We start from the raw sequence: 25,610 nt of genomic DNA, 5'->3' as shown, positions 1-25,610 counted from the left end.
TCTCACCCCTTTTAAGACTAAAACACATTTTATTGAATTAGTTATAAGCATAGTAAATATTTTTTTTTAAATAACTTGTTTAATACTGGGGAACGCATGAAGAAATTTTGTCTATCACTTTTCACAGCAGACTTAATGCCTCCTTGCCACCCTTACTTCTGTGCTGCTGGTGGTGGGGCAGCTCTGAAAGCAGCACCACTGCCAGCAGCAGCGCAGAAGGGTGGCAACGGGGCACTAAGTCTGCTGTGAAAAGTGATATTCACAGCTTTCCAGCTCTGAAGGCAACACCACGTCCAGCAGTAGCACATTGGCTTCAAAGTTATGTGGCTGGAGGGCAGCAGTGGCAGCAACGCAGAACTGCAGAAGTGAAGGTGGCAATGCCATATCATGCCCCCCTTACTTCTGCATTACATTTGACTTTTTCACTGCAAGGGGTGGCTCGAGGGGACAGGGCTAAGGAAAATTTTGTGATGGGTATAGTCCCCGCAAGTCCCCCTAGCTCCGCCTCTGCCTGTGTGTCTGACTGTTAATTTATAAATTACTTTTTATTGGTCAATCTCAGTGTTCTGAGTGGTCTGTGGTTTAATGCAGCTCTTCAGCGCTGAACAATCAAGCCTTCTAATGTTGTCTCGGTCCCACCTTTTTAGTCTCAAGACAATAAACTGCGCGCACAATACTACAATCCCCATAGTCCAATTTCCTTAAAGTAGTGATAATACAAATATATATTTTTGTTTAGAAACAATGATTGCTGCATTATATGTTTACAATACTTTTTGAAGTAAATACTCTACACTGTGACAGAAAGGTGTAATTTTCTAAAACACTAGACTTAAATGATATTTTTATAGCTGTTGCTCTCTGTTTAGTGCATGTACTCACGACTCCCATATAACCTTGTGAGCCCCAATTTGAGAATGCCTGTGTTAGACCTTTCACTTCTAGATTGAAGAGCCCATTATTAAATATTTTTCAGGTGTTGATATTTACAGACTGTAATCAAGTCAACTCTTAATCTTCTCTTTGTTAAGCTAAACAGATAGACTCAAGGAGCTCACTCACTATAAGGCATGTTTTCTAATTCTTTAATCATTCTTGTGGCTATTCTCTGAACCTTCACCAATTTTTCACTATCCTTCTTGAATTGTGGACACCAGAAGTGGGCACAGTATTCCAGCAACAGTCACACCAGTGCTAAATACAGAGGTAAAATCTTACTCCTGGGGGGATTCTGCACCACTGCACGCATGCATATTTCATGTGCTGTGCATATTTTTAATTCTCCACCCCCGAAAATAGCTACTGCTGAAAAGTTGCTGCAGTTCTGCCTTTTGCCTATTAGTGGGCACTGTGGCACTAGATCACTGCAGCCGCTTCTGGTAAGCCCCAGCCAGGATAGGTCAGAGAAAGAGCCTGCCTTCTTCACAGAGCCGGTCAGGAGACAGATGATAAGGGGACACAGACAGTGTGGGGGGTCAGAAAGGGGCTCATAAGGGCTAGTGTGGGGAGGACAGACTGGGGCAGGGGCTGAATGGGAGTGGAAGCTCAAGGCCACATGGGCAGAGCAGGAGAGGGTGCAGAGCTATAAGGGAGAAGGGGACAGCTGAGTGGGGGCAGAGACAAATGGGGACGGGGTGCATGGACACATGAAGATGAGGTGAGGGGGCTGGTGGAGGGGATGCAGGGAGACATGGACGGGGGAGGTGCAGGGCAATGGGGGGAAGGAGGATGGCTGAGTACGGGCACAGAGATACATGGGGACAGGGGCAGATGTGCCTGACTGAATGGGAGAGGCTAGGAGTCTGCCAGGGTCTGCATGGGGACGCTCCCTAACAAGCCCTCCCTGCCACCCCCAAAAAACCTGTTCCATACTTTTTCCACGCATACCCAACAACCCTTCAAGTTCATACCCAGGCTCCTTTCCAGGAATTACTTCTCTCTTTCCAGCTTCTCCATTACCCCTGACTCCACCAAGCCTTTACACTCTGAGGGGTGTGGGAAATACGATTCTGTACTGTAGTTTAAATTAAATATTGCATAGAGTTCTGTATTAATATGCCTAGTAAGGAATCTATTTGTCAAAAAACTTTTCCTGAATCTTGTTAGCTGTATTGTTAGACATATTGGCTGACCGTTATTTTGAAATAAATTACCAAAGTCATTGAAACTGGTGTGATTATATTATTTTGATAAAATATGCAGAATTTTGCAGAATTTTAAAATATTGTGTGCAGAATTTTACATTTTTTGGTGCAGAATCCCCCCCAGGAGTTATAATCTCTCTACTCCTATTCAGGATTCCCCTTTTTGCATCTAAGGACCTGCAGGAAGCCTTTTGGCTATGGCATCACATCAGAGTTCATGTTCAGCTGAGTATCCATCACAATCCCCAAATCTTTTTCAGAGTTACTGTTTCCCAGGATAAGCTTCCCCATCCTATAAGTATGGCCTGCATTCTTTGTTCCTAGATGTATGTGTGTGTGTGTGTGTGTGTGTGTGTGTGTGTGTGTGTGTGTGTGTGTATATATATATATATATATATATATATGTACACGTATAGCCATATTAAAATGCATATTGTTTGCTTGTGCCCAGCTTACCAAGTGATCCAGATTGCTATGTATCAGTGGCAGCCCGGACCCTGGCCACTCACAGGGTTGGTCAGTTGCCTGCCCAGACCCCCACCACATGGGTGGGCTGGCCTTTGGGCCACAGCTGTGTGCTAACTGGGCTGTGGGTTGAGAACCACTGTATTACTGGAATGGAAAGTGTTATTTTATGATATGACTACATATGTTTTTCCCAGCTATAGAACAGAAATATTATGGAACGCAATTATTATTGATAATTCTACCATTTCTATCTAGTAGTAGACCAATACTGTTGTTGGGAATCTTTGTTCCTAATAAAGCAGCAGAGTCCTGTGGCACCTTTATAAACTAACAGACATATTGGAGCATGAGCTTTCGTGGGTGAATACCCACTTCGTCGGATGCATGTAGTGGAAATTTCCAGGGGCAGGTATATATATGCAAGCAAGAAGCAGGCTAGAGATAACGAGGTTAGTTCAATCAGGGAGGATGAGGCCCTCTTCTAGCAGTTGATGTGTGAAAACCAAGGGAGGAGAAACTGCTTTTGTAGTTGGATAGCCATTCACAGTCTTTGTTTAATCCTGAGTTGATGGTGTCAAATTTGCAGATGAACTGAAGCTCAGCAGTTTCTCTTGGAAGTCTGATCCTGAAGTTTTTTTGCTGCAGGATGGCTACCTTTACATCTGCTATTGTGTGTCCAGGTAGACTGAAGTGTTCTCCTACAGGTTTTTGTATATTGCCATTCCTAATATCTGATTTGTGTCCATTTATCCTTTTCCGTAGGGACTATGATGGCGTATATTACATTGGTGGACGTGCAGGTGAATGACCTACCGGTGATGGTGTGGCTGATCTGGTTAGGTCCTGCGATGGTGTCGCTGGTGTAGATATGTGTGCAGAGTTGGCATCGAGGTTTGTTGCATGGGTTGGTTCCTGAGTTAGTTACTATGGTGCGGTGTGCAGTTACTGGTGAGAATATGCTTCAGGTTGTGGGCGAGGACTAGCCTGCCACCCAATACCTGTGAAAGTGAGGGATCATTGTCCAGGATGGGTTGTAGATCCCTGATGATGATGCAGTCCTCGTCCACAGACAACCTGCCAACCTGAAGCGTATTCTCACCAGTAACTGCACACTGCACCATAGTAACTCTAACTCAGGAACCCAACCCATGCAACAAACAACTCTGCCCACATATCTACACCAGCGACACCATCACAGGACCTAACCAAATCAGCCACACCATCACCGGTCGGTCATTCACCTGCACGTCCACCAATGTAATATACGCCATCATAGTCCCTACGGAAAAGGATAAATGGACACAAATCAGATATTAGGAATGGCAATATACAAAAATCTGTAGGAGAACACTTCAGTCTCCCTGGACACACAATAGCAGATGTAAAGGTAGCCATCCTGCAGCAAAAAAACTTCAGGACCAGACTTCCAAGAGAAACTGCTGAGCTTCAGTTCATCTGCAAATTTGACACCATCAACTCAGGATTAAACAAAGACTGTGAATGGCTAGCCAACTACAAAAGCAATTTATCCTCTCTTGGTTTTCACACATCAACTGCTAGAAGAGGGCCTCATCCTCCCTGATTGAACTAATCTCGTTATCTCTAGCCTGCTTCTTGCTTGCATATATATACCTGCCCCTGGAAATTTCCACTACATGCATCCAACGAAGTGGGTATTCACCCAGAAAAGCTCATGCTCTAATATGTCTGTTAGTCTATAAGGTGCCCCAGGACTCTTTGCTGCTTTTACAGATCCAGACTAACACCGCTACCCCTCTGATACTTCGTTCCTAATATACTTTAAAAACTCCTTATTGTCCTTAACTCTGCTGGCCATAGATTTCTCCTTGTGTCCCTTTGCTTTCCTTATCATTTTTTCTAGTTCCTAGATTGATTACGATCAACCTCCCCTTTCTTCCATTTGTTTGTTCTTCTGTATAAATTAACATTTTATATAGCAGCCTTCCCCCCCTGCTACACCAGATTGGGTTTTTTAACCAATATGGCCTTCTTCCTCAATTGTAGCTAGTAAAGTATTCTTAACCAATCACTCACTTTTTTCTGATTAAATTCTTCCTCCTAGTTAATCTGGCTCATAATTGTTTTCAGCATTGTGAAATTAGTCCTTCCAAAGCATCAAGTATATATGACACTACTGTGGACTTCATTCTATTTAACACTTAAATTGCTGAACATTTTAGTTGTTTGGTGTTTTTCTTTTTCCAGAAAAAAAATTGTTTTTTAACCTAGAAATATAAGGAATGTTAACTTTTGTCTTCCCTGATCTTGGGGGACATCTTGTATGACTCAAATATGGTTTAGCAGCTCAGCCTTTTCATTAGGTTGTAAACTGTCTGGGCCAAAGATCATCTGCTTGGTATCTAGGTTTACAGTGCCCAACTGGGATACTACCCTCATACTACTAATCATGAAGTGTTAAATTCTTAACAAAACCAGCCTTCCAGAGTCGGAGTCATGGGAACAAACAGAAAAAGTTGTAAACAGCCCCCGCGCCAATCGCTTCCTTTCTCTACGGCTGAGGTTTCAGTTCTATGGACTCTGATGTCACAAAGCCCCTGAGACGGGCTGCCCGGGCGCTCAACAGCGGCAGGTCTCAGGGAGGGAAACTACCCTTAGAAGAAACAACCTCCCTGCACAGGCTGCTTCGTGCATCGGCCTGAGCCAGGTCGGTCGCCTGTGCTGCTTGTCTTTACCACGGACTCCCAGATAGTCTGTCTCCCCCTGCCCTGCAGGGAGCGAAGGGTCTTGCGTGGTCCTTGCCCCCTCACTAATGGGGTCTGTCCCATTGCCTGCCCCTCGCTGAGTGAGACCTGGGGCTAGCCCCCTACCCCACACCACGGGGGCCTCTGTCCCAGCGACTGAGAGTAAATGTCCCTCCCGCTGAGGCGCGGACAGAGCCCGTCGCGCCCTGAAGCGGGAATCTCGAGGAGCCCTCACTCCGAGCATCTCTCTGCCCGTTTGAGCTCTCCCGCTCTCTCGTGCCCGCGCTCCCAGGGCCCGCGCCGCGCGCCCCCTGCCCCGGGCGGCGCTGTGCCCGCGCCCCTGCGCGATGCAGTGTGGGAATGGCTGTGGCGCTGGGGTTGGCTGAAAGAGGCGGCCAGTCGAGGTTTAATGTCCGCCATGTTGGCCGTGGCGTATTGAGCGGATCCGGAGCGGCAGAGAAGAGAAGCCAGCGCCCAACCCAGCCGCGCCAGCCGGCGCCGCCGGGCCCCGCGTCGGAGTGCGCCCCGCCCCGCTGGGGGAGCCCCGGTCCCTCCATGAGAGCGCTCGGCGGGGTCCGGCTCTCAGCTCGGAGCGCTCTCACTGCCGCCCCCCCTTCCCCAGTCGGAGCCGCCATCGCTGCCTAACATGAGCAAACTGTCGTTCCGGGCCCGGGCGCTGGACGCGTCCAAGCCGCTGCCCGTCTTCCGCTGCGAGGACCTGCCCGATCTGGCCGAATATGCCTCCATCAACCGGGCCGTGCCGCAGATGCCCACGGGCATGGAGAAGGAAGAGGAGTCGGTACGTGAGACCCCCCCCCGGCCGGGTCCCTCCATCCCCCGCACCCGACCCGGGGCCCCCACCTTCGCCTCTGCGCAAGCACAAAATGGCCGCCATCTTCTCCCCGCTCTCCCCGCCCGCGGGGAGGGGGGACCGGAGAGTGAGGGGGCCGAGCCCAAATCCTCCCCCTCGTCCCATACCAAGTCTTTCCTGTGGACCCCGCCACCCCGAACCCGCCCGCCGCGGCGGCTGGCAGGGCCGTTCCTAGGCTTCGGAAGGCACAAAGGGGTCACGTGACGCAGCGGGCGGCCGCCATTTTGTTGTCTCTGGTTCTTGGGATGGGCCTTGTGCGGCAGCGCGAGCCGGTGCCTGGGGAGGCTCCAGTGCTCTCCCACTGCCACCGGGTGGCGTTGTCGAGTTACATGCTGCGGTAGTGGGAGCGCGGCATAGGCTATGGGTGTTGTGAGGAAGCTGTGGCTCTGCACGTGGTGGGTCTGTTCTCCTGCATGTGCCGGCACACGGCTGAGATCATGGCAGAACAGCCCACCTAGGACTTCTGTGCGGCTTGAATGTACCTATGGGCTCAAGAGCGTGATCAGCGCCGTGCACCCACAGTGAAGGTTGCAGCCAGTCTTATACCTCTGTCTATGGGCTGTTGAGTCACGGGGGGGGGCGACACGTGATATTACACATGCCCGCTTTTAACTATAAACTTGATATAAATTACTGACTTCCATGTAACTTTCATTCCTGAAAACGCTAAGAGCTCATTGAAGGGCAGGGGGGGCATAAGCATAACACTGCAAGGTAGTGAGGTTTTGGGGTTACAAGTCTGCTCCTTGCTACTCGGGTCTTTGTTGTAAGAAGGGTTTCCAGTCTAATGACAACTTCCTTTTAACAAATTTATGTTAAAAATAAGAATTTAAACTTTTTGTCAGGTTTATATCAATACTTGCACATGATGTGTAATCATAGAAATGCCTTCAAGCACATGGTGAACAGGAATAGTTCATACGAATCAGATAAAGGAATAACGGTTGTTACAATTCAGACACAGGCTGCTATTTTTTTTATTTATTTTACAAACTTGTTAAAGATAATCTGAGTTTAGAAGTTTAAATCTCCCAATTTCTGCTTGTTTCTACCGTTTTACTGAAGACTTACATTTTCAGTGGAAGACAGTCACTTCAAGCCCCTTTGCTTAAAGGGTTGTCAGCTTAAAAGTTTGAAAACATTTTACCTGCCATTGTTACAATGTAGCAATACTATACCTGAAGAGACTGTAGGATGGTAGTCTTTTTCAGTTTTAGTTTGTGCACATGACAGCTCTTGTCACTCTCATTGTTTTCCTAGCATAGTCTGTTCTTCCCTGTTTCTATAGGGTTTTTATACAGCAGTAGTAAAGAGAACATGCTTAAAAAGGTGACCTTTAAAACCACAAGTATTGGTAAAGGGAGGAAAGTTAGAGAGCAACTTTTTTTTTTTTAATTTACTAGATTTCAAATTGATAGTACTGTAAGTGGTTGGGTTAAGACAGTTAAGCTCCTTCCTACATTCCTATAGATACTAAAAGTGAAGTTTGTTACATTTCTCTAAACCTAAGGAATGCATTCCTTGGTTTTCAGGTACAGCCTTCTACACCTGGTACAGTGTACAATTTTACAAACCATGTGGAATTTCATGCAACAATTTTGTATTGGATAATTTCTGGATGGATTAGGAAATATCAATCTGTGTCCTGTATTGTGTTCGTGCTGTAAATCTTCTTCTTCTAAGTTGTATTTTGGAGTTTGAGGATTTATACTATAGTTAACATTTTATGTATCCTATCTAGAACTTGTACAAACATTAACTACTGTAATTATTTTATTCAACAAACATGTTTTGCTGAACTGTAATAAACATGAAGTTTTTTTGAGACTAGATGACTCAAAATTGAGTTGAATGAGATTAACTTTTGCCCAGTAAGAATGTTTGGGTACTGTAGGTTGGTACAGTACAGAGAGACTTGTTTGTATTCAAACTTTTTTCACTTTTTGATATGTGGGGTATAGTATTTTATTTCCAATTGCATTACATTTTAAAGTAAAGAAACAGTTTTTTGTTATGCCTATCATCTGTATTTTAATTAAAAGTAATATATTACCAGATAACTTTTGTCTTTGTTTTATTTCTTCTATAGGCTTTGTAGAGGTGAGTCTTTTGGGGTGAAAACTATGCCAGCATGAGTAGCCCTTTCTTTCTAGTTAAGGCAAGGTTGATAGTCACTGTCACAGGTTTTGGGCAAAGAGGGTTTACTAATATGAAAAATCTGATTAAGTGATTATGCTTAGATTTTTTTTTGCAAATCAAGCTTTAAAAACAAGTGTGACTAACAGAATAAATAGCTAGCCAGACAACTTTAACTCAAGTTTAATTTGCATATATCTTTTTCTCTGATAAAGTAACAAATCAAAGAATATTCACTTGCCAATGGAATACTCTTGTATCTTGTTGAACCCATCTAAAATTACTTCAGGAACTGTATATTTTTCTGTAGCCATTTTTCTCCCTTCCAGAATGTGTTGGTGTTCAATATAAAGAAACGTGGGCGATGGCAATTAAATCAGATTAATGGTCTGCTCCATTAGTTCTCCAAATGTCCTGTAATAATTTTTGTGGGGAAGGGAGTAGGAGTTAGTTAACCTATGTAGTGATAGGTAAGCCTAGTGTATATTCTGTGATGCTGTGTGAATGCAATTAATGGTTCAAATGTCTACTTCTTTAGACTCTGCAAAAGAGGATATGGTTCAATAGTGATTTTTTAAAAATTTTTTAAACTTTCTTTACAATAAACTACTGTGATCAGGCACCTATAGCAGCCTGCTAATAGTGTTTAAATACAACTTCAAGTTTTTACATAACATCAAGTATGTATTCATTTAAAGTTATATTTAAAAGAGCTATCCTTGAACTAAGTATCTTGCTGTGAGATTAAACTACTACTTTAGCATTGTGTATAAAAGGATGCATATTTTGCTTCGCCTTCATTGCATCTTTCTACCCCTCCCCTTCCCAAAAAGAAGAACCAATATGGAAAATAACACAGCTTTAGATGAGTAAAAATGCTAAAAGTATGAGGCCAGACCTTACTGAACTTGTTGTATCTGGATCTAAAACACCCCTTTTCCCAGATGTTTTAGCTATTATTTAAAACAAAAATTGGCAGCCAAAGGTCTTTAAGAAGATGTTAATCCAGTTACCTAGTTTTACATTTCTTCTGTCTAATAAAACAAACTTCAGATGTGATGTTGGTTCTGTTGAGAGGTAAAGGTCTTACAGTAGAAAGCTCTTTGTGTTACATAATACCAACAGATAAATAACATTTGAAGTAGTCCTCATGGTTGGCTTAGTTTAGTCCCCAATTTCCTATGCTGCTTAGAAATTGGAATCTCATTGCTAAGGAAATAATCAAGTGCCTTAACCTAAGGAAATTCCCAGGAAGGGGAGTGCAAATCTTCATTAAGATAATAAATAAATTGCTAGTTTTTAAAAGTTTAGAAGTTTGGACTTTTTAAAAACTACCAGTTATGTTCACCCATACCACACACAATTGTCATACAGCCAAAAAATCTAGAAAACATCCTATTCTCAAATAAAACACAACTTTATTGCATTAGTGATTGGAAACAGACAACTGACAAGTGGATATATAGTGTAGTTAATATTGCAAGAATAATACAAAAAGCAGTAACATCAAAGTACTGTCTAAGTTGATACAACAAACTTATTTTTTAAGTTGCCTACATAAAGCTGGGGGGGGGGGGAAGGTTTGTGCCTCTTTTATTTGCTTTCTTATCAGTAAAGGTCTGGAAGGTTTTTGTTTGTTTTTTTAAATAAGAATGCTGGTTTTAAAATTAGAAATTCAGATCCTGACTAAGCTAGAACATGAGTTGAGAACTAGTGCAATAGTAACACTGAGCTGAGAGAAGTTATTCTATTGAATGGATTTTTGGACTACCAAACTTTTTTTAGCACCTGTGTAACTTCAGTAACTAACACTTTGGAAAAGGGAGCCTTTTAAGATTCAAAACCCTCAAACATCCTGGACTTAAAGGTCAACCAGCCAAAACAGGGAAGATTGGATTTAACTTCCTTAGCCTGTCTAAATAAGAAAAATATGTCACAACAAACTTTCAGATCGTTTTCTTATGCCATAAAGTGGCATTAGAACTTCTTAAATGCTTGACAGGTCAGCTTTAAATACATACACAGCTGCTGAGATGTAAAAAACATTTTTTTTTCTCCCTCACCAAAAGTAACCATATTCAGGACAATTCCCCAAAAGAGGTGCAGGGTTTAAATGTACCTAGTGATGAGAGACTGTGTAAACATTGTTAATATATCTTGTTCTTTTAAAAGAAGCAAACAAACAACCCCATACACAACAGAAACTTTTTAAGATCTGACCACAAAAACTAGCTTGCCTAGAAGGCAGGGCCATATATACCATAAACATGTATGAAGAAAAATCAAAGCCATGTGCTTGAAGTTTTTGTTCTCAAGCTACCTATATTGTGTTTTAAAGTGAAACATTAGTCTTCTCTAAACTAGAATGTTTTAGTGATTACATGTACAAGTATAGTTAAGCAGCCATTCCTGTGCAGTTACACTGGTATAGCTTATTCCGGGTTGGGAAGCAAAATAAGCTATGCCAGTATAATAGCAGTCCATGCTATGGCTTATACCTGTATAACTTTGTCACGGGTGCAGTTTTTATCAGTTATATTTGTGTAATTTCTAGTATAGACCAGGTCTAAAGGTATGTTTCACTGCAGCATAGTTATGGCGCTGCCACTGTAGCATCATAGCGTAGATATTTCCTAAATTGACAGTTGTTTTTCCATTGATGTAGTTGATCCAGCCCCTCCAAAAGTCAGTAACTAGGTCAACAGAGGAATTCTGTCAACCTACCTTGCGTCCAGACCAGGGTTTAAGTTGATTTAATTCGGAGTGTGAAATTTTTCAGTCCATAAGCCCTTGTCTACACTATGGGGGCAAGTCAACCTAAGTTACAGTACTCCAGCTATGTGACTAACATAGCTGGAGTCAGCGTAGCTTCGATTGACTTACTGCAGTGTCTACACCACGCTGGGTTGACAGGAGACACTCTCCCGTTGACTTACCTTATTCTTCTCGTTCCAGTGGAGTACTGGAGTCAATGGGAGAGTTATCCGCAGTCGATTTAGCGAGTCTTCACTAGACCTTCAGTTAAGTTTTAATTTAATTTGCGAGCATAGACCAGGCTTGAGTTTCTCCCTCTCTCTTCTCCCTTTTTCAGTTGGATAGATATTTAGTGGAATTTTGGTTTGCTAATGGTTTTGAATCTGAGAATTTTTAAGAGCAGCTGTAGAATAAATTCTAAAACTGTTTAATTAAATTGTACAGTGAACTGTAGGGAGGCTTACTGTGAAGTTTCTAAAGCTACATAGCCAAGATGAAATGTATAGCCTCTGGGTCTCTTTTATTGGAACCCTTTGCCTGGTAAATGTTCTGTATTTGCAGGAAAAGATCTAATAGGTCTTTTCCATTTTTATCCTCTCTGATTTCTTATTTATGTTGACATAAACTGTATTGTCACAGAATATCTGGCTTGTCTCAATAACTGTAATTAAGTTGTCATTGTATTAACCCCCAGAATACTGTCAGGTTCCCTGTTAACACACAAATTAAGTGTATGGGCATATCTAGAGCCTTCATATTAACTGCAGGGAATTAGTTATCCATGTAACAATTTATATTCTCTAACATTTAAATGTTTTTAAACATTCTAGAACAAAGATAAGATGGGCTTTGTCAGTCTGTTAATCTATTTGAACTACATTTTCCCCTTTAAATATATGAATTTAGTGCTGAGATACCACCACAATCTACCATTTGCTGTTTTGCGTCAGGGTTCAGTAATCCTTACAGATTCATGGTCTCAGGCCATTGTGTCATCAGCTCTAGGAAGACAGGAAAAAAAAAGGTTTCACTAACCACTCAGTGACAGACTTGAAGGTGGCAATTTTGCAACAAAAAAACTTCAAAAACAGACTCCAAAGAGAAACTGCTGAACTCGAATTAATATGCAAACTAGACACAATTACCTGTGGTCTAAACAAAGACTGGGAATGGTTGGGTCATTACATTAATTGAATCTATTTCCCTATGTTAAGTTCTCCTCACACCTTCTATGGGCCATCTTAATTATCACTTCAAACAGTTTTTTTCCTCCTGCTGACGATAGCTCATCTCAATTGATTAGACTCTTCCTGTTGGTATGCATACTTCCACCATTTCATGTTCTCTGTATGTATAAATATCTCCTGTCTGTGTGTTCCATTCTATGCATCCGAAGAAGTGAGCTGTAGCTCACGAAAGCTCATGCTTCAATAAATTTGTTAGTCTTTAAGGTGCCACAAGTACTCCTGTTCTTTTTGAGGAAAAAAAAAGTACTGGAAATTTTATTTTAGTGTAGTTTTCCTTAACGAATATGTAGGTGTGTCTATAATTTGGGAAGCTGTTAGTGACCCTTTATTTAAGTTACCTAATACTGTACATCGGGGTCGGCAACCTATGGCATGCGAGCCGATTTTGAGCAGCACGCAACTGCCTGCTGCGGTCCCAGCCCCCGCATCCACCGCTCTCCCCTGCGGGGACAGGAGGCAGAAGCTTGGTTCTGCGGCAGCCAAGCTTCCCCCTCCCCCGCTTCTTCCCCCAGCTTGGTGCTTTCCTGCCCTGCCCCCTCTCCTTCCCTGCACCAATCAGTTGATGGCCCTTGCGAGGGGGAGGAGGAAGAGCGCAGCGTGTACACAGCTCCGTAGAGGAGGCAGAGAGAGGTAGGGACAAGGCCTTGGGGAAGGGGGCGGAACAGGGCATATCCCTTCCAGCCCCCTGCCATGAGCTGCTCAGGGCAGGGGGCTGGGAGCACCCCCACGAGCCAGGCACCCCAGCCCTCTGCCCTGAACCCCCCCACCCGAACATACACCCACCCTTCTGCCCTGCACCCCCCAGCCTCATCCCTCTGCCTTGAACCCCCCCGACACACCCAGCTCTCTGCTCTGACACCCCACACACACTCAGCCCTCTGCCCTACACCTCCAACCCTCTGCCCTGACCCCTGAAACCACTCCCCCACCCCCCAGGTCTGGAGTCCTGGCTGCAGGCACTGCTCAGCCCGCTGCCGGCCTAGGTGAACAGAACCCTAGGCTGGCAGCAAGCTGAGCAGGCTGGCAGCGTCAGATCAGCATTTTAATTTAATTGACGCTTCATAAACATTTTGAAAACCTTGTTTACTTTACATACAATAGTTTAGTTATATAATATAGACTTGTAGAAAGAGACCTTCTAAAAACGTTAAAATGTATGACTGGCATGCAAAATCTTAAATTAGAGTAAATAAATGAAGACTTGGCACACCACTTCTGAAAGGTTGCTGACCACTGCCTTACATCTATAAGAGATTCTTGTAACTTTGAGATGCTCCAATACCATCGTGCTTGCAGCAGGAAATTCAGCATGTAGAAAGCCCTCAAGGTTAGCAACATGCCTTTTCTCTTATCCTAGGAAATTCCAGTGCATGACTCAGGAGAACTTAGAGCAAGCTCTTTCTAAAGAGCCAGACCCAACGTAGCACCACCACACACTATACCAGGAGCTGCCAAAGCAATGGGAGGGAGGAGAAAGGTGGGCTGGGCATCTCGCTTCCCCTGTGCACACGTTACATTCCCTGCAACCCAGCACATGGCCCCATCATCCCAGTCTTCCCTTCCCTTCCCTTTCCCAATTCTGGAACGCTACATGGGGCAGGACCTTCCCAATCCAGCTGGGCCAGACTCCCCCAAATAAACCCACTGGCACCCAGCATCCACTCTACTGGAGGTACCACCTTGGTTGCAGACAGAGCTAGGCTGGACTCCTTCCTCAAACACTCCCTGGACCCAGCTCATGGCTGTAATATTCCATCTTTCTTTTGCCCTCGCCCCCAGCTCTGAGATAAAGCCTTTTCCTTGTGCCAGCTAACATAACTGATTCTATAGCTCAAGTGGCAAAAGTTCATATTGCAGTGCTCAAACCCTGCTAATGTGTGATGGAGGATTTTAGAGTTGTATATAAGAGTTCTTGCTCTTTTTAAAAAATATTAACTATTAATTAGTTTGCAAAGTGAAACCACCCAAAAGTTAGGCAGTGAAAAATCTATAGTTTCCTGTGCAACTTTAATTCTGTCCCCCGCATTATAACTGCATTACTTTTTTCACAGGATCCACGCCTCATTTGATGAATATGAGGCAGAATTAATATTGTGCAGTCATCTTTAAATCTGGCGTTTCCTTAATATTTGAATGCTTGACTTTGTAAACAAGTCATTTTAAGTTGCATAGTTTTTATGTAATACTGTGTATGCATAAATACAAGCATAAATATTTTCTGCATTTGCCTGCAGTTATAGTACCTTGTGCTTTTCACGTGTAAGACCTCAGAGTGAAAAGTCACTGGCTAGGAGACCTGTAAAGACACTGAAGGGTGGACTACACAGAGAAACTGCACCAGGTTAACGAAATTGGTTTCTAGCTAGTTTTGAGTTAAATCTGTCCTTATCCCTCAAGTTTGTGGAGACATCCAAGATCAGCTGATTTTAATTGGATAAACTTTGCATTAAGCTAAACTAATATTAGCACTCTTAAACAGTTTTTAAGTTCATCATGACCAGCCATCACATTAGACACCACTAACACCTGATGTAGACAAGGACTGCATACAAAAACATGTTTTCTGTTAAAACTTTAACATGTTCTCTAACACAGCTCAGTGCCCCCTGACATAGATGAAGCCTGGTCTACCCACAAAGCTGAACCAGATTACATATTTAAAAAAAAAAAAGGCACAAAACACACCTTTAGTTAAACAGATGGCGTTAAAGTGCTGTGTGTGTGTGTGTGTGTTTAAATCAGATTTTTTTTTTAAAGACTTGGCTTATCAATTTAAACTGATACAACCAGTTTGTAATCAGATCCCCAATGCTTTACAAAGGTCAGTCCCATTATCCCTATTTTACAGATGGGGAAACTGAGGTGTAGAGGTGAAGTGATTTGCCCAAACTTATCTATCAAACCAGTGGCAGAGACCAGGTTTCTTGAGTGCCATTCTAGCACTCTGTCCACTAGGCTACAACCAGTAGACATGTTTAAACTGGTGCAAACCCATGTGTAAACAAGCTTGTTTAAATCAGTGCAGGTTGCTGTAGATCAGGGGTCGGCAACCTGTGGCACGTGGCTCGCCAGGGTAAGCACTCTGGCGGGCTGGGCCGGTTTGTTTACCTGCTGCATCCACAGGTTCGGCCGATTGCGGCTCCCACTGGCTGCAATTCATCACTCCAGGCCAATGGGGGTGGCGGGGAGCCGCGGCCAGCACATCCTTCGGCCTGTGCCGCTTCCCGCAGCCCCCATTGGCCTGGAGTAGCGAATCGCGGCCAGTGGGAGCCGCAATCGGCCGAACCTGCGGATGTGGCAGGTATACGAACTGGCCCGGCCCGGTACTTACCCTGGTGACCTCTGCTTTAGATGAAAGTCAAATCAGTGTCCACAAATACTTGTGGTTCATTAAAGGTCCTGTTGCACTTGTAAGGCAATTTGGCCAAGGCACCCATATTAATTCAGGAAACTGCTTTCTATCTAAACTTCCATTGCAATTGGAAAAGGCACTCATTAAGCTTTTTAAATAGGTTCAAGCTCCCTAGTCTAAAATTGCCTGAGGGGAAAATCAGGATTGTGGAGATTAGTTATCTCTTGCACATTATTGCACTCTGTGTGGGGTGCAGCAAATTCAATAGTAATTGCTTCCTAGCTCTGTAAGTGTCTCATCTAAAAGAGGGTTTTTTTGTTTATAATACAAAAGGCTTTTTATTTTATATTCCAACCTTTCCTATATACTATTTAAAATAGTCTTTTAATCTATGCTTTGCTGTTTGCTAACAGACACATGAAGTATATTCATAAGTTGCTATATCATAATGGGCAAAAAAATGATTTGGAAGAAGTGTATAAACCCTCCAGTTTTGTCTGTCATTTTGCTAAACTCAGGGGTATGTGAATAACATTTTAAAGGCCAGAAGAGACCATTAGCCCATCTAGTCAGAGCTGTATACCATGGGCTATCAAATTTTCCCCAGTTACCCATTTATTGAGCCTACTAACTTGAATAAAGTATCTTCCATTAAGTCTCTGTTTGAAGACATCTACAGATGGAGAATCTACCAGATCTCTTGATAACTATTGGAACAAGCTAACAGTGAGGGTGATTTTAAATTCTGTGCCTTATTTCTAATTTGAATTTGTCTGGTTTCAACTGACAGCTGATCATTTTTGTTACGCTGTTTTCCACTAAGCTTTTTCCACTTTATTACCTGGTATTTTCTCTGTGAAGGTACTTATACACCATAATCAACTCACCTCTTAATTGTCTTGATAAATTAAACAGATGTTGCTCTTGCTTTCCCCCAAAATAAACACATACGGTAGAGTAGAATCATGCTACATACATAGAATTAGTCACAACAAACTAGAATCTTTTGTTAGCCATCAGCTTTCCTCTTGCATGAATTTCATAAATGAACAGTTGAGCACTAGCACAGATGTATTTAAATGTTTAAAAAAAGGTCCAATCTCTGTCGGTGCTTTGGCAGCTGGAAGATTATGGTGGTGAAATAATTTGAATCTGTTTGGTGTTTCTAGCTCTGGCAGATCACAAGATATTGGACCCTGCACCAATGCATTTAAACTAATTAAAACAAATAGTCTACATTGCTATCTTTTTAACTTTCTCAGATTCCTCTTCCCAGCAAAGTCTGAGGAGTAATGGGAGTCATATCCTCAAATCACCAGGAGCATCTTCAAGAAATGTTATAGAAACTGTGATACTGGGACTCATGGCATCTCTGACTTAGTTTTAATACAGCCAAATGTCAGATCGTACATCTAGGAAGAAAAGAAAGTAGATCACATTTGATATGGCGGGGGGGACTGTAGCCTGGAAAACAGTGATGGTGGGAAAAGACTTGCAGGTCATGGTACGTAACCAGTTGAATATGAGCTACCAGTGCGAAGCTGTAACACATAAGCAGGGAATATTATGTAGGAGTAGGAATATCAAATCACCTTAGTGAGACTGTTTGCTGGTATACTGTATCCAGGTCTGATGATGACCCTTCAAAAAGAATCTAGAAAAATCAGAAGCAGTTTGGAAAAGAGCCACGAGAATTACTTGATGTCTAGAAAATATGCCTTATAGTGAGAGACTATGGGCTTGTCTATTCATGGAAGGCCTTCTGGAAAAGATTGGGTGTGAATTTAAAGCAAAATAGCTATTCTGGGATAATACCATGTGTAAACAAGCCCTAAAGAAGCACAGTCTACTTAGTTTATCTATGATCAAGTCATTTGTTAGCCTTTTGTGGTCTACAATTACTTATGCTTGGAAGAGATTTCTGGTAGTAGACTGCTCTTTAATCTAGGAGAAAAGGGCATAACAAGAACTAATGGTTGGAAGATAAAGATTTGAGCCTTTATTTCTAGCCTGAATTTTTCTGGCTTCAACAGAGCAATTAACCATTGGAACAACTTACCTAAGCATGTAGTGTATTTTCTATCATTTAAAGTTTAAATAGAGACTAGATATCTTCCTAAAATATGATACAGCTCAACCAGAAGTTATTGACTTGTTACAGAACTCACTGGGTGAAAGCAATGGCCTGTGTTACACAGATGGTCAGACTAAATTGGGAGTAGTCAGCTATTTTTTGTCAAGGTCCAAATTTCTTGATCAAGGTCCAAACTCCAGAGAAGAAATAATTAACAAAAAAAATCATAATAGAGAGATTTCAGGGTCCATTCAAAATCATCTGGCGGTCCATATTTGGCCAGCGGTCTGCTTATTGACTACCCTGGACTAAATGATCACCATAATGGTCCCTGTTTGGCTGTAATATTTGACTGAAAGTTGTGGAGGGAGTAAAGTAGAGGAACAAATATTAACTCTGCCTAGCAAAAAGTTAATATTCAGTAAAACATACTAAAAATGACTTTATTAAAGGCACTCTTGTTTGGGGATCAGAACAACCCAATTTCAATCTTGTCTTTAAACACAGCCTGATTTTTAGCTGCTGATACCGCATGAGCTACTAGTTTAGTGCTTCACAGTACTCAAAATGTAGGATTCCAGGCTTTCAAATTGTAATGAAGTACAAGATTGTGACCGCTACAATCTATTAAAATTTAAGTTTGGAGGAAGGGAGGAGGAAAACAGTAAATTATTTGATTCTGAAGATGTAATATCTGGTGACAATGAAACAAGTGCTATATGCAATTGGTAATCTCAGTTTACCAAGAGTATTTGGTATTTGTTTCTAGGCCAGATAATCTATCAGATTCTTTAGTGCAAGAGACTTGAGGTTTTGAGATGTGTGGGATTTTTTGTTTGTGTGCATATCCTGAATTCAATACTGAAAGTCCTCTGGCCTCAAATCAGTATAAAATCTCAATCCCTGCATATGAATTACTCCTCTTTTTTTTTCCCCCTCCCCCATCTCATTCCCCATTGTCTCTCCCTTAAAATTCTAAGGGAAAGGCTCATGTAAGCTGTCAAGCATTACATATAAAGGACTGGTCCTCCCAAATTAAATTTCTGTACAAGCGATAAGGTTTTTATGTTAAAAGAGAGACTGCACAGGCATGCATAGACTTTATCTGCTGTAATCAGCACTGCAAGCAGTATGTGGGAGTTAAGTAAATTTATGAAGTCATTAAAGGTTAAATAGCTGTGATAAATTTTTGGGTCAGAATATAGTACAGAGGCAAAGCTGTTACTGATAAAAGTATTCAAACCATTGCATGAGCATCCTTCCCATGAAACAGTTGGACATCCTGAATTATTACAGAGACAACAGAAGCAGCCAAGTACAGTCACTCTGTTTGACAAACCTGTTTTGTTTTTTTCTCTTATCTGTATGTCCCTCAACTGTGGCTGTGTTGGTAAAGCATTTTAACAACCCCAGAATATACCAATAGCTTTCTGACCAGGATGGATTGATTTAAATTGCCTTGATTTGAATCAATGACTAAGAGAAACTACAATGGGACATAGTATTATCAGGTTATAAAATATATAGGTCACACTGATGGGGGAGTGGCACTATATGTGGGAGGGGAAAAAACAGTCAAATATAGTTAAACATCTGTCTCTGTGGATAGAAATTTCATGCTAGAATAAGTATAGCAGTAGGAATATACTATCAACCACCTGATTAATATGGTGATCATGATTGCACAATGCTCAGCTTAGAGAGGCTTCAAAGGCAGAAGACAATGATGATAATAATAATAATTAACACATTTCAATTATCCTCATATTGACTGAGTATATGTCCTCTTTGGGAGGGATGCAGAGGGAAAATTTCTAGACCCCATAATTGAATCACAGAATATCAGGGACCTCAGGAGGTCGTCTAGTCCAACCCCCTGCTCAAAGCAGGACCAATCCCCAGAAATATTTTTGCCCCAAATGGCCCCCTCAAGGATTGAACTCACAACCCTGGGTTTAGCAGGCCAATGCTCAAGCCACTGAGCTATCCCTCCCCTTTTGTACTCTGCATGAGCCATAGCTGAGGTGCTGGGGCGGTCGGAGGCACCTGCCTTTGGTGCTGTCGGCACTGAGGGTAAAGATCTCGCAGGAGAGCCTTTACCCTTTTGAAAATCTCTGTCCAGAGATATTGGGGCGTCCTGCCTCTTCATTTGACTTCTTGGAGTAGCTTGTCATGCAGCCCACAAGAGAAGGGGCAACTTTTGATTTAGTCCTAAATGGACCACAGGATCTGGCCCAAGAGGTGAATATAATTGAACCACTTGGTAATAATGGCCATAAAGTAATTAAATGTAACATTCTTGTAGGGGGAAGAATGCCAGAGAATCCCATCACAATAACACTTAACTTCAAAAAGGAGAACTACACAAAAACAAGGAAACTTGTTAAATGGACATTTAAGGAACAGTCACAAAGATGCAATGCTGGAAACTGAATGGAGACTATATAAAAACACCACAATAGAGGCTCAAACTAAATGTATATTTCTCTTCTTCCCCTCCCCCATGGCCACCATGGCTAAGCAGCAGAATGAAGGGCAAAAAGGCATCCTTTTGAAAAGTGGAAGTCGGATCCTAGTGAGGAAAACAGAAAAGAGCATGAACTCCAGCAAGTCAAGTGTAAAAGTATGAGACAGGCCAAGAAAAAATGTGAAGAGCAGCTAGCTGAAGATATACTTTAAAAAAAATAATGGTTAGTTTGTATATCAGAAGCAGGCATCCTGCCAAACAATCAGTGAACCCACTGGACGATCGTGGTGCTAAAGAAGTGTAGAGAATTTGTTAGTCTCTAAGGTGCCACAAGTACTCATCATTCTTTTACCTAAACTATGTTCCTGAGAGTTTTTGAAAATTAGATTGCTGTTTGCAGCAGGAGGAAGATGGATAGGCGCTTTCACACACTCTCCAAATGATTACACTTATCTTAGGTTATTCTTACATAGCATACCAACTCTGTATTATCAAAGTACTGAATGAATTCTGTGCCAGTTTGCTACCTTGAAGGGAGAAAATAAATGTATGTAAGGGAAACACTTTTTCCCCTTTGTATTGTCAGAACTGAAACTTTTGTCTAGCAGTATTGCCCATTGGATTGATTTTTGTATGTTTTCAAAGTTCAACTGGTCTGAGCAGTCTTGCCTCAACTGGTAGTCTTGCTCTCTTTTGTTAATAGCAAATAATGCCATTGTGGGGATTATTCTAAAGGCTACTCAGTATCACTTTTAATATGTTGTCTGCTCTAGTGTCTGGAGCTGTGTGTCTGGGCATGTAGTGTTGCCATCTTAGCGACTTTGTCACTAGATTTAGTGACTTTTTGGTTTCCCTAGCAAGAAAATAAGTGACCAGTGACAAATCTAGGGACTTTCATTGCCAATTACAGTAACATTCAGAGAAAGAAGTCACCAATATGTATAGTCACAAGCAGTTCAGTAGTGTTAATAAAATCCATTCCATGCTGCTCTTACTACATTCTATTGCACACCAAGTCAATGTCATTGTCTCAATTAAGCATGTCCATGGAAGGAATCACATTCCAGAGCTTCTTGGGCAGAGATCACTATAATCTGCAGGCAAGGAAAAGAAGTTTGTGGAGGCTAATTAAATACTTTGCTAAAGCAGGGTGTACTTTGGGGAGAGCAGCACATTAGCCAGGACTTGTTTTTACCCAAATGTGTTCTTTCTTGCTGCTCTGTAGTATGTAGCACACCCTTTGATGCAGGGAAAGATAGCTAATGAAGCGGGCTTGGGGGGGGGCAGGTTAGCCAGCGAGGGGAGCCACACGGATGGAAGGCGGGGGTGGGATGAGACAGGGCACTATGCTTCCAGGAATGAAGCCCTTATTACAGGATCAAAGGTGGAGCTAGCTTGATTTCGGTTCCCCTTTACTCCTTCCCCTGGCTTGGCCTGGGGTTAGCTGTCCAGTTGTTTTCAGAAATGAAACCCTGGCAGCTGGGTGGGGTAAAGGGGTCTGGCTAGCAGATTTTTGTTTTTAAATCTTCTTTTTTGGCTCCCTGCAGCGCTGAGCTCAGACCAGGTGAATGCCCTCTTTCCCCCTGGTTCTGAGCTCTCCCTTTCACTAATCTGTCGGCTCAAATCTAGGCTGGCAAGAAAGGGAGGCTCAGCTGAAATGAACCAACCCCAGCCAGCCTGGGCTGTAGTGTACAGAGCGCCCTTCCCAATGAGCAGAGAGCATCCTCCTGATGATGACCGTGTACTGTTGTACAGGAACTCCCCACGTAACGTTGTAGTTAGGTTCCTGGAAAATGTGACTTTAAGTGAAACGATGTTAAGTGAATCCAATTTCCCTATAAGAATTAATGTAAATGAGGAGGTTAGGTTCTAGGGAATTTTTCTTTTCACCAGACAAAAGTCAGTCTCTCTCTGTCATATATATATATATACACACACACACACACACACACACACAGTATAAATTTTAAACAAACAATTTAATACTGGTACACAGTGATGATTGCAGCAAAGAATCCTGTGGCACCTTATTCACAATCATCACTGTATCAGAGGGGTAGCCGTGTTAGTCTGGGTCTGTAGAAGCAGCAAACACGGCTACCCCTCTGATACAGTGATGATTGTGAAGCTTGGTTGAGGTGAAGGAGTCAAAAGGTGGGATATTTCCCAGGGAATGCCTTACTGCTAAATGAACTAGCAGTTGACTGAGCCCTCAAGGGTTAACTCTCTCAACACTCTACAAGGCAGCTGGAAAGGAGGAAGGGCACACACACCCACACACACCCTGCGTGTGAGAGGGGAAAAAATGCACATTTCCCTTTTAAGTAGCTGACCCCAGGATTAAGTACACTGCCTTTGTAATTAAATCAGCTTGCTGAAACCTGAAATGGCAGTTACTGCCTAGAAGCTAGCTACCTCCCTCCATGTCGTCCCCCTCCTCCCCCTGCTCTATGGAAGATGGGGTAAGCAGGGTGCAGGAGCAGGGGTGAGGGGAGACACCCTGACAGCCCCATTCTTCCTCCCTCCCCCTGTACAGCAAGCAGGAGTCTCGGAGCAGCTCCAAGGCAGAGGGCGGGAGCAGCACATGGCAGTGGGGGGAGGGAGAGCTGCTGCACAGGGAATTTAGGGGGTGGGGAGCTGAAGAGGGGCTGCTGGTCCACCCTGGTTCCATCCATCCACCCACCAGCTAGCTGCAATGGGCTGCTCTTCCTGCAAGCAGTGGACAAAACAGGTGGCTGCCAAACAACATTAGAAGGGAGCATTTCACAACTTTAAGCGAGCATGTTCCCTAATTGATCAGCAACTTAATGTCCAAACAACATTAACCAGGACGACTTTAAATGAGGAGTTCCTGTAGTTGGTTCTAGTGTGCTACAGAATGTAGTAAGAAGAGCATGGAATGGATTTTATTAACACAATTGAACTGCTTGTGAATGATTTTGTGACTATACTCACCTGGGGGTGGGTGAGGGTGTGTGTAAAAATTCTCTGTTGAATTCTCTGGAAATGTTTTGTTTGATATTTTTGACTCCTTTTGAGTGCTTAAAGAACTACATCTAGCGACTTTTCAGAGTTTGTCTGGTGACTTCCTGCAATGTGGAGTAGGCAACACTGGAGTAGGTGGTCACTTTACCCTCCCCTTTTTTTGTTTTGATTTGTACTGAAACCCCTTTTAAGTTTAAGTGACTTGCTTTACAAAGTTTATAGGCAACCTGAATAATAGCCTTTGAACTATAAAGATATCAACTTAACTCAGTTTTCTATTTGAAACAGTCAACTAATATTAAAATGGTATTAAAATTTATTATAACTGGGAAAAATGGCAGAGGAGCTTAATTTGTGTGCTCAAGGCATATAAAAGCCCGTTGCATATAGTTGCTTTCTAGGTATGGCCATTCGTTTTCCATTGTTCTGTTAAAGACTCCTTTACGTACAGGGAAGAGAAGAATGTGGGTAGTGAACTTTTTAAAAAATAATTTGATACATAGGCGCCGACTCCGTGGGTGCTCCGGGGTTGGAGCACCCATGGAGAAAAATTGGTGGGTGATCTTCACCCATCAGCAACTCCCTGTCCCAGCTCACCTCTGCTCCGCCTCCTCCCCTGAGTGCGCCGCCGAGTCCTGCTTCTCCCCCCTCTCTCCCTCCCAGAGTTTGTGCTGCGAAATAGCTGTTTTCTTGTGGCAAGCCTGGGAGGGAGGGGGAAGAAGGGGGAACGCAGTGCGCTCGGGGAAAAGGCGGGGCCTGGGTGGGGATTTTGGGAGGGATCCAATGGGACAGGGAAGGGATTGGGGAGGGGGGGCACGTGAGCACCCACCGGCACCTGCAAAAGTTGGTGCCTGTGATTTGATATACTAACTGACTAGATTTTAATGTTACTTTACTTAATAGTAGGTTGTTCTTAAGATCCACCTTGTAGTCTTTCTCATTCCCTCTCTTTTCTCTGTAATACTGAAACTGATAAAACTATAGAAATTGTGAGTTTGCTTATGGTTTCACACTTCATGTTAATTTGACTTTTCTGGGAGGTCTTTTTAAAGAGATGTGATCAGCTTGAACTTTTAAAAAATGGATGATTTTCTATTGAAGTTTCTCAACACTTTTTTGGATAATATGCTTTGAAACTTTAAGTATTTTTAAAGCTTAAATATTTTTCTGATCTTCTGATGTGTTTTAAAGGGTTTTTTAGTAAGGGAGAAGCAACTGCTTGAGTATATGGGAGAAAAAGGTGAAATTGACCATGCATCAAGTGCTGTCAAATTCACAAACTTCAGCACTCAAACTGTGTGTATGTCTACAGAAGCTTTGCGCCCATGAATATTAACCTCAGTTATAAATCCACAATAGATAAGAAACTTGCTGTCAAGACAGAAAGCAAATAGATCTTGGTGACAATTAAGTATTGATGGCCTAGTATTACACGGCTATCCTGAAACTTCAGTTTTGTGGTAGAAGTAATGAGAAAATGACCATTCCTATCTATCATGTATTTTTTAAGGCAGGGGAACTAGTAGTGCTGCCTACAGGATGAGGGATTTGGGGGGCAGGAAGGAGCGCTGGGTTTGGAGGGGGCTCAGGGCTGGGGTAGGGGATTGGGGCACGAGCTTACCTCAGGCAGCCCCCTGTCAGCAGCACAGCGGGGGTGCTAAGGCAGGCTTCCTGCCTGTCCCGGCACCGCAGACTGCGCTGCACCCTGGAAGGGACCAGCAGCAGGTCTGGCTTCTAGGCAGGGGTGCACAAGTGGTTCCACAGTTCCTGGCCAATGGGAGTATGGAGCCTGTGCCGCTGGGGGCGCCCCTCTCCCCCGCCTAGGAGCCAAACCCACTGCTGGCCACTTCGTGCGGGTGGGGGGGGGGGAAGGGAGGTGGCATTATATGTGAAAGAGTGTAGAATCAAATGAAGTAAAAATTTTAAATGAATCAAACTGTACCACAGAATCTCTATGGGTAGAAATTCCATGCTCTAATAAGAATATAGCGGTAGGGATATATTACTGAACTCCTGACCAGGATGGTGATAGTGACTGTGAAATGCTCAGGGAGATTAGAGAGGCTGTTAAAATAAAAAACTTAATAATAATAATAAATAATAATAATAACAATAATAATGGAGGATTTCAGTTCTCGCCATATTGGACTGGGTACATGTCACCTCAGGATGGGTTGCAGAGATAAAGTTTCTTGACACCTTAAATGACTGCTTTGTGGAGCAGCTGGTCCTGGAACCCACAAGAGGAGAGGCAATTCTTGATTTAGTCCTAAGTGGAGCACAGGATCTGGTCCAAGAGGTTAGCTTGACTGCTTGGTAATAGTGACAGTAATATAACTAAATATAATATCCCTGTGGCAGGAAAACACCACAGTGGCCCAACACTGTA

The 25,610-nt window shown here is 42.9% G+C and overlaps 1 protein-coding gene across 6 annotated transcripts in view; it reads left to right on the top strand.

Moving 5' to 3' along the window:
- The window catches only part of EPC1 (enhancer of polycomb homolog 1), a 108,492-nt gene that overhangs the window by 21,058 nt on the left and 61,824 nt on the right, over window positions 1-25,610 (top strand). For 3 of the 6 annotated variants that reach the window (XM_045003825.1, XM_045003824.1, XM_045003829.1), the window contains exon 1: window positions 5,492-6,134. The exons of 2 other annotated variants lie outside the window; for them this stretch is intronic. In XM_045003825.1, coding sequence (XP_044859760.1) covers window positions 5,982-6,134 — 153 coding nt within the window. In that variant the 5' untranslated portion in view covers window positions 5,492-5,981. Of the gene's footprint in view, window positions 1-5,227; window positions 5,340-5,491; window positions 6,135-25,610 lie in introns of those variants that run through there. One more of the 6 variants, XM_045003828.1, reaches the window with a different exon arrangement.

The sequence above is a fragment of the Mauremys mutica genome, chromosome 2, assembly GCF_020497125.1.
Source record: "Mauremys mutica isolate MM-2020 ecotype Southern chromosome 2, ASM2049712v1, whole genome shotgun sequence".
Classification (NCBI taxonomy): domain Eukaryota; kingdom Metazoa; phylum Chordata; order Testudines; family Geoemydidae; genus Mauremys; species Mauremys mutica.
The sequence above is the reverse complement of the archived record's forward strand: the minus strand, read 5'-3'. Positions and strand labels throughout refer to the sequence as shown.